Here is a 13,464-nt window from a genome sequence, read left to right as displayed (position 1 = left end):
ATTATATTATTGTAATGTATTATAAATAATATATACGATTCAAATGATTAAAAAAAACAAAATACGTATTATCTGAAGGTGGAAGGCAAGAAGAGCGAGGGTGCTAATCACCAGCTGACATTACGGTTTCATGACAAAACCTGCCAGGTATTGCGCCGAACTTCGTGTTTACTTACTTAAGCACTGCCGTTCACAATACTGACTTAGATTAACTTAATTAATTCTACTTGTAGATTAATATTGTTTCCTATGCAGGCTAAATAACTTTACCGAAGCGGATTTCTATAAAACGTAAGGAACTGGTACGTGGGATCCATTGCGTCTAAAACGATATGAAAAAGATACCAATAGGATTTTGAAATGGGGAGTGTGATTTGCTCCCTGATTGGACGTTACATTTTAATCTAGAAAGTCCCGCCTCTCTGTAGTTCGTTCTGATTGGCTCGCGACATCTTCCTTTACGAATGTCGGTCACATCCGGTCCAGATGACGACGCGGAAACAGAAAAAAAGGAAAGAAAAGAAGAAGGGAAGAATAGAGGAAAAGAAACTGGGGAAGAAATGAGAAAAGGCTTGGAAGAGCTTCAGAGTTCCTTAACACAGCGGAATATGTACTGACTCTTTAGACAGTTCTCTGAACATTTAAGTGATAAACATTTCACGTAGCTCTAGTGTGCTGATATGGCTGACTGACTAATGAACGCTGCCTGGTTATCGGGTTGACCGTTTTACTAGTTAGCTATTCCCTGCTATCGGGTTCACTTTTAATAGCTAGCGCTGCCTGGTTATCGGGTTCACAATTTGCATCGCTCCATCTCTTTGAGCTGCGCCTGTGAGGATGGCGACAACGGCTCTGTACGCGTGTACGAAGTGTAACCAGCGTTACCCGTTTGAGGAGCTTTCGCAGGGACAGCAGCTGTGCAAGGTGAGCGACTGTGTATGAGGATTTGTGTGTGTGTGTGTGTGTGTGTGTGTGTGTGTGTGTGTGTGTGTGTGTGTGTTTGTTTGTTTGTTCTTCTTTATGTTTGGGACATTGGGAGTCCTGTGTGTGTTTGAGAGAACGTGCAGGAGGCTTCTCTGTTTGTATGTGGGTTTCTGTGTGTGAGGGTGCTGTGGGGGTCATGTGTGCGTGTTTGTGTATGAGAGAGTGAGGGTGTTTTCTCTGTGCCCTCTCACTTGTGTGGTGCTTTTACACATACTGTGTAGAAATAGTCCAGCACACTGACTGACAGGTGGGCAGAGTGTGTGTGCTTCTGTCAGGGTGTGTAGTGACCATCATTAATAATGACTATGTGAGGGTGGAGCTCCGGGTCATGATGCTGCAGTGAGTTTTGTCCAGGGGCTTTCGGGATGGTTCGCGGCTGGGTGTCCCTCACTTACACTCAGTGAATCAGCCCCCACATGTGCGGCACACATATTGTGTCATTCATTCCCATCTGGCACCTGTCACGTGTCACGGATGTGTGCAGCAGATGTCAAGGCATGAAAACTAGTTCCAGTTGCACTCCTCCATAAAGAAATACATGCCCTTTTTGTGTTGAAACAGGAATGCCGGATAGCGCACCCTATAGTGAAATGCACATACTGCAGATCGGAGTTCCAGCAGGAGAGGTAGGTGGTGCCCCCCCTCTGTGTTTGGGAGCTTGGTGTTCATTGGTATGTAGAGAGGCTGTGGACATTTGAGATGTCTGTGTGGCACACCTTCCAATATGATTTTTTTTTCTTACCGCCAAAGTACTTGAAAGATACTGAGTGATGGAGGTGGTAGCGAAGCATGGTGTCCCTGTTGTATGTCTGTGCCGTATTTTGATTGGTTGCTTTCTCAGGGTCAGGTGATGTTCAGCCCATACCTGGGTATTTGCTGTGATGGTCAATGTTTGGTTCAGACTTAATCTCATGTCAGCTTTTTTTCTTTTACAAGCAAAACGAACACAATTTGCAAGAAGTGTGCTCAGAACGTGAAGCAGTTTGGGACGGTAAGTGGATCCGTCTGCACTCTACAGCTGCATCACTTATCCTGGCTTTGGGTGTGCAGTGGCTCTTCCCCTGGGATGTGGGGTCCGGAGTCACCTGGGCCAGCTGAGTGAGCCAGTACTCTTCCCCTGAGTTGTGGGCGGTCCAGAGACTCCCAGGCCGGCCAAGTGAACTGATGCTCTTCCCCTGAGATGTCAAGGGTCTAGAGTCATTCGAGCCATCCGAGTGTACCAGAAATATGACGTCCAACTGCTCTTACTTTGCTTTGAAGGTTGTAAAAACCTTAAATGTCAAGTTCTTCAGCTCCTTCTGTATGTCACAGGCAGCAAGCCTAGCCTCACGGTGTAAGAGGTGTCAGTGGAGCGTGGGGCATGATATCTGATGTTATGGTGTCCCCTGGTGTCTCAGCCCAAGCCGTGCCAGTACTGCAACATCATCGCCGCCTTCATCGGCACAAAGTGCCAGCGCTGCACCAACTCGGAGAAGAAGTACGGTCCGCCACAGCCCTGCGAGCAGTGCAAGCAGCAGTGCGCCTTCGACCGCAAGGAGGAGGGGAGGAGGAAGGTGCGGCACGACTGCCAGTGACCAACGGGGTGACCGACCATGTGTGTGGCGTGAGGCTTGAGCGGATCACCTTTCAGGACTGAGTGTCTTGCCCCCCCCCTTCCCCAGGTGGATGGTAAACTCCTCTGTTGGCTCTGCACGCTGTCCTACCGGCGCGTCCTACAGAAGACCAAGGAGCAGCACAAGGGCCTCAGCTCGTCTCACTCCAACTCCTCGTCGCTCAGCGATAAGGAGCACCACCGGCAAAGCGCCTCCCACCGCAAGTAGGCCCATCTTCCACTGTGCCCCACCCAACCAGCCCACAACCCCCCTCCTTGTGTTAAATTCAAGCGTATGTGTGTGTGTGTCCCCTCCCGTCCCCAGGCTGAGCAGCAGTTTGAGTCCAGAGCAGGACCAGGGCCTGTGGAAGCGGAGGTGAGCTCACACCTCACCCCCACTCCCCCTATAAACATGAACCTTGCTGAAGCCGTCATCATTTCGTGTTTTTTTTAGCTTATTTAGTTTATTGCCTGCCGTTTTGTCATTGGCTGACTAATAAAAAAAAAAATAGCCCCTGTATTCCTATTTGAAGTTTGACCTTTGACCCTTTGCACTCGTCTGGGAGGGATGGGGTACTCCGGCTCAACTCTGTATGCTCTCTCCACCTTTTATTCCTCTTCCTCAGCCATAAGTCATCGATCCAGAATGAAACCCCAAAGAAAAAAGCCAAGCTGGAGACCAAGCCATCGAACGGAGACAGGTATGTGTGGGCTTTTGTGTTTGTCATGGATAGAAGAGGCAGTATCGTGCTCACTCTCACGCCCGCCTGCCCCCACAGCGGGTCCATCACCCAGTCCATGGACTCTGGGACCACGGACAACTTCATCCTGATCAGCCAGCTGAAGGAAGAGGTGATGACACTGAAGAGGATGCTGCAGCAGAGAGACCAGACCATCCTGGAGAAGGACAGGAAAGTAAGTGGCTCCCCTAGGCAGGCTGGGTGGCCCCCACATCTGGGTACAGCCCTGGATAAACCATGTTCTTGTCTATCCTGTCTCCCTTCCAAGCTGACAGAGCTGAAGGCCGACTTCCAGTACCAAGAGTCCAATATGAGATTGAAAATGAACAATATGGAGAAAGCACACAAGGAGGCGATGGAGCAACAGCAGGTACATCCCGTGCCTGCTCTGCCCCCGTGCCCACTTTCCCGCATACCCACTCGCCATCGTACCTGCATGTCACGTGTCCGCTCGCCACTCTCCCCCTACCTGGCTCCCGGCCCGCATGTGAACCTCTGTCTCCACCACAGGCCAAGAACCGGGAGCTGCTCAAGCAGGTGGCAGCACTCTCCAAGGGCAAGAAGATTGAGAGGGCAGGGGGCACGCTGCTATCACCATGACGGCACCCCCCCCCCCGACAGAGTGACGAGGGCTCTCTAAAGGAGCCTCTCTCTGTGGTTTCGATCGCTCATCTCTTTGCTAATGGACATAACTCAACACCTTTGTTTCACACTGACTCACGCATACACTGTAATGCTTGCATTCATCCTTCAAACACGCCAGCATCATCGTGGTCTGGTCCGGCTTCCCCGAGGAGTGTCATCAGAGCGAATTGCCTGGTCCGGCTTCCCCAAGGAGTGTCGTCAGAGTGACACCACCCTGTCCAGCTTCCCCGAGGAGTGTCATCAGAGAGACGCCGCCCTGTCCAGCTTCCCCGAGGAGGGTCGTCAGAGAGACTCCGCCCTGTCCGGCTTCCCCGAGGAGTGTCGTCAGAGAGACGCCGCCCTGTCCGGCTTCCCCGAGGAGTGTCGTCAGAGAGACTCCGCCCTGTCCGGCTTCCCCGAGGAGTGTCGTCAGAGAGACGCCGCCCTGTCCGGCTTCCCCGAAGAGTGTCGTCAGAGAGACTCCGCCCTGTCCGGCTTCCCCGAGGAGTGTCGTCAGAGAGACGCCGCCCTGTCCGGCTTCCCCGAGGAGTGTCGTCAGAGAGACGCCGCCCTGTCCGGCTTCCCCGAGGAGTGTCGTCAGAGAGACTCTGCCCTGTCCGGCTTCCCCGAGGAGTGTCGTCAGAGAGACGCCGCCCTGTCCGGCTTCCCCGAGGAGTGTCGTCAGAGAGACGCCGCCCTGTCCGGCTTCCCCGAGGAGTGTCGTCAGAGAGACTCCGCCCTGTCCGGCTTCCCCGAGGAGTGTCGTCAGAGAGACGCCGCCCTGTCCGGCTTCCCCGAGGAGTGTCGTAAGAGCGACTACGCTTGGTCCGTGTAGTCCAGCTTCTGAGAACTTTCTAGTTGTACAAAATGTTAAACAGGACCTGGAACATTACCCACCAGGCAGACATAGGCTTCTGTCTGAATCACCTTGGGAACAGAACCTGGATCAGTTTTTATATGCCTATGGTCGTTTTTATAATGTTTAATTTTTATTTATATGGATTTCCCTTGTCTGTGTAAAACAACTGGTTCATGTTGATGGCAGATACCTTGTTTGTATTTTTAATGACGTCAGTATAAAATGTGGCGCTTGTACCTGGGGGCGGCCGCGCCAGTGACACTGGTGCAGGCAGGACGGTTGGGGGCCCCTTTCTGCAGCCACAGATGCCGTTGCGTCCTGGTCCCCGGGTGAAACTAAGCAGCGTGTGGCGGGTGGAGTTTCTGGGTAACCACAAATGCCAAGCAGCAGCGTGAGGTTTGTGCTGTTTCAGGAGCTGCGCCTTCCCCTCGGCATGTCGCTGCCGGGGAGTGGCTGCGTGGCCTCCTGCCGGTCTGGAGACAGCTGGTAGCAGCGCTGCATGTGGAGAGCAGCAGTGCAGGTCGTTTCAGAGCTGAGCCTCGCATCCGTATTTAGTGGGCAATTCTTTTAAAGATGACATCCTGCCTGCAAGGGCGCTTTTGTACTTTTTTCCAAATGCAGTGTTTCAGAGAATATTAAACCTAATAAAACATCACCTCTGTGTGCCTCTTTTGGGCTCCCTGATCGTAGTCTGGGTGCACCGGTCCACTTAGTTATATGGTGTTGAGGAGAGACTCTCATTGGCCCAGATTCTGTGGTGTGCGGTGAGATTCGCGCCTCTGTGTTCATGTGTAGAGAGGAGCTAGGGCACTGGGTTTGGAATCCTTCCTGTATCGCCACACACTCAGGCACTGGAAATGTTTCAGTTCTTTAGTTGTATCACCCTATGGCCTTCGCAATAGCCGAATTTCCTTTGTTACACTGCAGCCTGTGGGGCTGTAGAATAAATATTAGGGCCCAGGTTTGTAGCGGAGTAGCAGCCTCAAGGGGTTTAGGATGGTTTGCAGGTGTAATTTCACACATTTACCACTAGATGGATACATGATGGCCTCATGCGTTTATAATGCTTTTGAGGATTAGATATAGTAAACTTTATAGAGCCCAGGAGCAATTCTTGTGCACACAACAGCAAGTACACAGGGCACAGACAAACATATTGCAAAACAAGTCAGAGTGCTAAGACAGTATACAAATAAAATATCTAGCAGGGTTTTCCAGATAGTACTTTGTCCAATAAGTAAAAAAGGAACCTCTACTAGTTTTAATTCCATCAATGCAATATCCATCCGTCTTGCATAACCGTCTTGCAGTGAGCCTGAGGTCTGTGCTAGGAAACGGTACATGCAAGGCCATCAAAGGGCAGCTGCTCACACTGTGGGCACCTTGAAGACACCAGTTGACCTAACTCCACGTTTTTGGACTGCAGAAGGAAACCTGTAATTGAAAAATAACTGAATTTAATATGAGCAATGCCCTTCAATGACATTATACCAGGGTTACCAAACTCCAATAACCTAGATGCCCCAGCTAGGCTTTCAGCTTAAGCCAAATGATGTTACGCTGTAATTATTCTCAATAGAAAGTGATCAATGGATCAGCGGAACACATTTAATAATGATTGACAAATAAGTCACAAGCTGGTATTTTGAGATCCCAGCTTTATATGGTTTTTCATGTGGATGGTACAATGTCTCCACCTCTTGGTGAAAGTGAAAAGTCGAGGACAGCTGTACACAGACGCATCAGGAACATCTTCATGTACTCAAACCAGCACAAAGCTAAGTTGGCTACTTATCTGGCATGCAGCTTATTTGACGGAATCCAGTAGAGGGCACTCTGTATGCTAAACTGAAGGCTCAAAGATTGTTTTCAGCTTTATTTAACAATAAGAAGATGGTAATAATTCAAATGCTTTTACTTAACTTGCTCCAAGTCAGACATATAGGCCTAATTCTGCGTATATGAAACAAAACAATGAACCTCTCCTTTGAAATTTTCCCAATTTTTGAACTTCACTGCTTATGATTAAAAGCCAAAATATCATGTCAACCAATAAATATATAATATTTTGCAAAGTATTAGCAAATCACAGGCTCATTTAATTAATTATTGAATTTGATTTATTTAAAAATAAAAGGACACATGAATTATTGAAATATTTATGAATTATTTATTTATATATATTTCTTTGTTTGTTTCATGTTAAGTAATATGGCGTACGTGAACGGACAGGCTAAAGGTCCCTGCTCTAGACTGCATATAATAAACGCGTTTTTTATTAGGTAGATATGTTTGTCCCTATTCGTTTTCCATAGAGCATCTGGACCGCGGGGACATCTGGGATATCACAGTGTTCACGATTGTTCAGTCGGTGAGTAAATAGTAAGTAGTTTATGTTTTTCTTTTTTTATTATCGTTATTATTATTTTTCCTGGATGTTATGTAAACGTTTTTATTTTGGTGTTGTATTACATTTTGCGTGAATGCTTCTTTTGCTACGCTAAGCTTAACGCAACAATGCTAACTAGCTAGCTTGTCAACAAACCCGCGGGATCCACGTTTTCGCTCTTTTTTGAGTGAAAGTTTTATTTGGATCACCTGCGTGTTGGGTTAAGGTACTTTTACTTAGAGCTGCTTTAGCACGGTCGTTAAATTTGCCAGGAAACCGAACCATCGAAGGCAGACGAGTGTGTGCGGACGTGTGTTTGTCGTGGATAGAACAAGCACTCTGTCAAGTAAATGGGCACAGCAAACGGGCGGATGTCCTGGTAAAACGAGACCGGGCTGCTTCGCTAAAGACGCCCAGCCGTGAAAGTGCTCGGATAGCGGTAAGAAGCAAGGTGCTGGACGTGGTCTTTCATCGTCAGCTTCTTTCGCCCAGCAGAGGCGGGCGAGATGACGACAGCGGCCAGACCGACCTTCGAGCCGGCCAGAGGCGGCCGGGGGAAGGGAGAGGGCGACCTGAGCGCCCTCTCCAAGCAGTACTCCAGTCGGGACCTCCCGGGGCACACAAAGATCAAATACCGGTAGTGTGTGTGTGTGTGTGTGCGTGCGTGCACATGCGAGAGAGACAAAAAGAGAGCTTCCTATTTTCTTAATGTGTGGATTTACTATACTAGGTGTGCTCAAGCCACAGTACAGGAGTTATGTTAGTGATTTTTAAGAAATCCCCTTAATTCCCGTCCTCATCCAGGCAGCCCACCCAGGATGCCCCAGAGGAAATCCGTGGGCGGGATTTTCGCCGGGAGCTGGAGGAGAGGGAGCGTGCAGTTGTCCGTGATAAGACCAGGGAGCGGGGGCCCCGTGGTGAGTGCCTGTTGAGGCAATCACTTTCTCGTAGAAGATGCTCATTGTGCTTATGGAAAATCTGTTACGCAAACTGAAGATTGTTCTGATTAAGTGAAAATGTTTTAGATTTTCAGTTTACTGGCCTGGAACGAATAGATTTTTTTTTTTTCTTTAAATCCTTTTTCCTCTCTTTCAGAGCACACAACATCATCATCCTCCTCTTCGTCAAAGAGGCCTCGCTTGGACCAGATCCCAGCAGCAAACCTGGATGCAGATGACCCTCTGACTGATGTAGGCTGTCCTGCTGTTTCCTCCAGCACTCACAGCTTTAAAAAATGCAGATTTAAATCTTGCATAAATATAACAGTAAAACGTTTAATCGCTCTGTCAAAGAGTAACAGTGTTCTATGTCAGTCCAGTTAGTGTTTTGTGAAGGAACTGTGTGGGTATGTGTAGGACGACGAGGAAGACATTTCAGATGAGGACAGTGATGATGACGACACTGCCGCTCTGCTGGCAGAACTTGAAAAAATCAAGAAGGAACGTGCAGAGGAGCAGGAACGCAAGGTAGGCTACAACCCACGAGGATCTGCTCGGTCAAGTATCATGGGCGTTTCCCACCATGCACTGGGGTACCTGTTCTCTTTGGTGTAGGAACGTGAGCAGAAGGCTGAGGAAGAGCGCATTCGCATGGAGAACATCCTGAGTGGGAACCCTCTGCTCAACCTGGCTGGCCAGCAACCGACCCAACCACAGACCACGTTCAGCGTCAAGAGGAGGTGCGTATAGTGCGTGTGGTGTGGGGTGGATAGCCCTAGGGGGCAACAGCACACCCTGCCACTGCAGAGAAGGAACCCAGCACAAGCACGTCATGGAGTTCGGGAAGTTTATTAGAAACCTAAATGATCTGTATTGTGGGTATTAACAGATTACTGTGCCCCCTCCCCCAGGTGGGATGATGACGTGGTCTTCAAGAACTGTGCCAAGGGTGTGGATGACTCAAAGAGGGAGAAGCGTTTTGTTAATGATACCCTGCGATCTGAATTCCACAAGAAATTTATGGAAAAATATGTGAAATGAGCAGCCAGGTGCTGGCATGAGTGTCGGGATGTGAGGCGATCCTGAGCTCCAGTGGCAAGCCTGCAGTTACATGCCTGTGCCAGCGAATCTGCTTCCCCTTTGGCTGCAGTACAGCTGACCCCTGCTTCTGCTGGATGTGTACATACATTCTGCAGCACACTGTGTGGCTGCAGGTGATTCTTCCCCATGCAGTATGAGTAGGTTTATATGACTAAAAGGGGAAGCTGTGTACTTTATGTTGTAAACTGTTATATTTTCTGGTTGACCACATCCATGTTCCTGGGTTTGTAATTAATTTCTTTGTGTTTTTATCTTATTAAATTTAAGTGCATTTTTTTTTTACCCCCAAAGCCTGTCTTCTGTTGTCCACTGACTTCTACTCCCTGGAGTTCTATAACAGCATCGTCTCTGCTAGCATGTTAGCATAACAGTCAGTATTCTTCCAAAAGTGATCTAATTTCTGTTGGCATTTTGGGTGTCTGTTATCTGGTGCCCTTGAGCAAAGTGGGTGAAGCTTACTTATGCATGGAATATGTGCTGAACCTGTACTACTACATAAAAGAACCAAGTAAGGTTCATTGTCTAACACTGAAATAGGCTGTACATATGTATCAAGACAGTGTCAGTGGAAATCTGCAGTCGGATCTTTGACCAGGAAACTGAATTTTTTCAGGGAACACATGTAGCTCTGTAAAGGATTATTATTAATTATGATAAAAATAAGGGTGAGTCTATGTGTTACGTCCCAGCCTAGGGTTTGTGACGTGTCAGATGTGGGGAAAAACGGCGAAAGAAAATAAGTGGGGACAAATAACCAAAACTGCAAAGCACTAAATTTTCAACGTGTCACACTTAGTACAGAACCATAAGTGTGAACTTCAGGAGGGGCCCAGGCCAAAGCAACAAATAAAACAGGTGACTAACTTGGTGCATAAAACCTACATGCCCTAAACCAAAAGAAAATCCAAAAAGAAGGCAAACACTCCCCTAACTAGCCGAAAACACAGCCCAAACACATATAAACAGAAACCAAAAAGGCAACCACCCCCTATTCTTGGTGTATACAGAATTAACAACTGACAAAACACAAAATATGCAAACTAAGACACACCAAAGCCAAATCGCAATCCAGAAAGATATAGTCCAAGCAGAGGTCAAGTCCAAGTTTACCACAAATATATCACAAGTACTAACAAGCTCTCCCACACACAAAGCCCTCCTTAAGCTGCAGGCAAATGGTCCTTCTATTCATGTGATGAGCAAGAAACCCGGACCAAAACGAGGCACAGGTGGTGTTCATCTTGTTCATCACAGAAGCGGGCAGAAAGCAGGTATCTTCTCAGACAGGCAGAAGGTGGGTGTAAAACCTGCCACTGGATCCCTGGAGCATGGAGCCTAGAAAAGATGCAGCCACAAACAGACCGCAACACTATGAACTGAAAGTGCACAACTTCAGAAATTAAAGCATGAGAACACGTTGCTCTGTGAATCACCCACAGAATGATGGTACATAAATATTTGAAAGCTGCTGAAAATTCATGCTATATTATATAGGCTGTTTTTGAACTTTGGAATGTTGTGTTTTTTTTCTTCCCTGCCAATCAGGAGTCAGGAGCCACTTGTGTAGCTCTTCAGATTCAGTCTTTATTGCCACAGTGAGGTTACAGCCAAGGCTGGACACCCTGCAGGAATGTGTCCAATACTGTTTAACACTAATTTTTATACATTTTCTTATCGTGTAACAATATCTCGTCACTTAAGCATCATCATTTCTTCAACCATTCACCATCGTTGTTTTCTCCCTTGATCCACACCCCTAGGTGATAAGTTTGTCAATCATCTCTTTTACTGTTTGGTCCCTCGCCTGAACATAATGGTGGCATGACCATCTCTAGTTGTTTTTTTAAAATACCCAGCCGTGAACTTTTGGTGAACTCAGGCGAATCCCTTCCTTCACTAGCAAACCTTGGCAGCTTCTGCTTGTTGCACATTGTCTGGCTAGAGGGTTAATAATATATTTGTCCTTCAACATAGTGATAAGCTGCAGCACTAATAAAGTACATATTCATACATCAAAAGCTAACAAAATAGCTAACATACAGAAACTTCTAAGCTGACACAAGGTGCTAATTCATACTTTCGTCACATTGTGCACAGCAGTAATTGGTCTGCATTCTCTGAAGGTTACAAAGTCACTCTGCACAGTTTATATCAGCTTCTTATAGAGTCCTAATGATTACATTCTCTATGTGTTATGAAGTGCTAAATAATATTCCATAGGAACTAAAAACTTCACTTGTGTGATCTGGCCCGGATTAAATATATTGGCCTTTGGGCACATACCCAGGGGCACCACCTCCTTGGTGGCAGGAGTGTACCTAGAAATTCTGTGCCCTCTAACAGAAGATTTAGTATCTAATGCATTTAATGTAATTGCATATTGTCATTTTAATACTGCACCACTGAAAAGCCTATGTAACATTTTCCCTATGTTAGATGCATTTCTGAGACCCACCAATCAGCACTTTGTTTCTGACGTGACATGAGTTTGCAAAGAGGCACTAAATACAGAAATCCCTTTACATTCCTGACGGTTAGGGGCGGAAGATCCCCACAAATGTGAAAATCCGCTAATAACAAGCAGCCATAAAATCACCCTATAAGTCTGCTAGCCTGAATGATAACATAAAAAGTCTATTTATTACCGATTCCTTAACAAACAGTGCTGTGTTGTGTGCTTTGCATGTCATATTGCTTTGTCATTTCCTAGACATTTAACTAACAAATATTATATAACTCAAATGTTTATGTAGGGATATTATATGATTTTTATGTAAAGTATTGTTTATATGTTTTGACTTACTTGTACGCGAGTTTATGCGATCTTTCGGCAAGCTCCAAAATATTCCCCTATTCCCACGGTTCACGACCATCTCGTGAATAACTGAAACCAAAAAAGAAAAGGGAGGGGGGGAGTGTACTCTAATTAATCCGGCCCTGTGTGTCACCAGACATGTTTTGAACTACTTTTACTACAAACACTAATCACATTAGTAAAACTACGCTGCTCATGGTTCGTTTGAAAATGGTGAGTCTGTCCATCATGTGTAGGCCTATTTCTCTATAGCTTGCAAATAGTAACCCTCATAAAACATTTAGTGTTTCGGTGAAAAGTCCAGCTAAATGATTTTTTTAGACACTTGTTTGTGTGGAATTTGGTCTGTAACACATTAGATGCCAGGTAATTTGAAATTCTTCAATTAGAACTGAATTCTCATTTGGGTCTGTCTTTTAGTTCTGTGGTTTTGTTAACTGAAAGAACTGCCTCCAAATAGATTTTGTTCATTAGCTATGAATCTGTTACAGTTTTTGCCTATTGCTTACACACTAAATCTGAATGCTTACACCAAAGCCTCAATACCTAAACTTCTTGTATCTTATCTTAAACACAATGTAACCATAGCTTAAACACATTTTCAACTTTGCACTTTGTTTACAATTCTGTAACACACTTATTGCAAAACACTAAACACATTTTCTTACATTAGACACTTTGTTCAAAAATGAAATCACCTGTTATCATTGAGAAAACACTCATCTGGCAATTGTACACACTTACATACACACCTGAAATCACTTTCACAGAAAACAGAACACCAATCTTTCTGAGCCTTAGCACTACAATTAGACCTCAGGTGAGACATTTTGAGAACTTTGCAAGCATGGAGGCAATGAGAGTGAGAGGAAGAGGAGGACAAAGACAGAGAGGAGTCGGACGTGGAAGAGGACGAGGACAAAGACAAGGACCAGTGCGGAGACGTGTGTCAGATGACATCAGGGCTACTCTGGTGGACCACGTGATCAATCATGGCCTGTCCATGAGGGAGGCTGGGCAAAGAGTCCACCCTAATCTCAGTCGCTACACAGTAGCATCAATAATAAGGGCATTCCGACTGGAGAACAGGTATATCTTCAAGTTTCTACACCAGACTGTACCTACTGTATGTGTCACATGATTCTGTATCATATTACAGTATTACTGTACTAACTGTACTAAATGTACTAAATGGGTAGGAATAACATTGTGATGTTACAGTACTGTGTACAGTTGTGAAAAAAAGTACAGAAAGTACATTATGTGAAAAAGAACCTAACCAATGACATCTTGTGGTGGCATTTTCAACAGAATGGTTAGACGACCGCCTCAAGGTGGAAGGAAACGGCTCTTCACTGAACAACAAGAGCTTGCCATCATTGAAATGGTGCGAGAAAATAATGCAATCCAACTTCGTGAGTTG

The 13,464-nt window shown here is 46.2% G+C and overlaps 2 protein-coding genes across 6 annotated transcripts; both read left to right on the top strand.

Moving 5' to 3' along the window:
- The first annotated feature begins 476 nt into the window (after positions 1-476).
- fam76b (family with sequence similarity 76 member B) lies at positions 477-5,453 on the top strand. Of its 2 annotated transcripts, XM_023837910.2 has the most exons (10): positions 477-924; positions 1,546-1,610; positions 1,921-1,975; positions 2,382-2,537; positions 2,646-2,800; positions 2,901-2,951; positions 3,202-3,276; positions 3,355-3,490; positions 3,584-3,685; positions 3,826-5,453. In XM_023837910.2, the coding sequence occupies exons 1-10, from the start codon at positions 838-840 to the stop codon at positions 3,913-3,915; spliced, it is 972 nt and encodes a 323-aa protein (XP_023693678.2). In that variant the 5' UTR covers positions 477-837; the 3' UTR covers positions 3,916-5,453. The 2 variants fall into 2 exon arrangements, with proteins under 2 accessions (XP_023693678.2, XP_072562745.1); XM_072706644.1 differs by having other exon boundaries at positions 3,202-3,490.
- A 1,614-nt stretch (positions 5,454-7,067) lies between these two features.
- cwc15 (CWC15 spliceosome associated protein homolog) lies at positions 7,068-9,516 on the top strand. Of its 4 annotated transcripts, none has more exons than XM_023837921.2 (7): positions 7,068-7,169; positions 7,683-7,824; positions 7,992-8,104; positions 8,283-8,377; positions 8,543-8,653; positions 8,741-8,865; positions 9,037-9,516. In XM_023837921.2, the coding sequence occupies exons 2-7, from the start codon at positions 7,694-7,696 to the stop codon at positions 9,164-9,166; spliced, it is 705 nt and encodes a 234-aa protein (XP_023693689.1). In that variant the 5' UTR covers positions 7,068-7,169; positions 7,683-7,693; the 3' UTR covers positions 9,167-9,516. The 4 variants fall into 4 exon arrangements, with proteins under 4 accessions (XP_023693689.1, XP_023693688.1, XP_023693691.1 ...); XM_023837920.2 differs by having other exon boundaries at positions 7,078-7,180; XM_023837923.2 differs by having other exon boundaries at positions 7,085-7,169; positions 7,680-7,824.
- Positions 9,517-13,464: the final 3,948 nt, after the last annotated feature.

This window comes from Paramormyrops kingsleyae, chromosome 24 (genome assembly GCF_048594095.1).
Source record: "Paramormyrops kingsleyae isolate MSU_618 chromosome 24, PKINGS_0.4, whole genome shotgun sequence".
In the NCBI taxonomy this organism is placed as follows: domain Eukaryota; kingdom Metazoa; phylum Chordata; class Actinopteri; order Osteoglossiformes; family Mormyridae; genus Paramormyrops; species Paramormyrops kingsleyae.
The sequence above is the reverse complement of the archived record's forward strand: the minus strand, read 5'-3'. Positions and strand labels throughout refer to the sequence as shown.

Coding starts and splice junctions, on each gene's coding strand:
- cwc15 (XM_023837921.2), top strand. CDS start 7,694: ATGACGACAGCGGCCAGACCGACCTTCGAGCCGGCCAGAGGCGGCCGG. Junction 7,825..7,991: donor CACACAAAGATCAAATACCG/GTAGTGTGTGTG, acceptor GTCCTCATCCAG/GCAGCCCACCCAGGATGCCC. Junction 8,378..8,542: donor CAGATGACCCTCTGACTGAT/GTAGGCTGTCCT, acceptor GGGTATGTGTAG/GACGACGAGGAAGACATTTC.
- fam76b (XM_072706644.1), top strand. CDS start 838: ATGGCGACAACGGCTCTGTACGCGTGTACGAAGTGTAACCAGCGTTAC. Junction 925..1,545: donor AGGGACAGCAGCTGTGCAAG/GTGAGCGACTGT, acceptor GTGTTGAAACAG/GAATGCCGGATAGCGCACCC. Junction 3,491..3,583: donor TCCTGGAGAAGGACAGGAAA/GTAAGTGGCTCC, acceptor CTCCCTTCCAAG/CTGACAGAGCTGAAGGCCGA.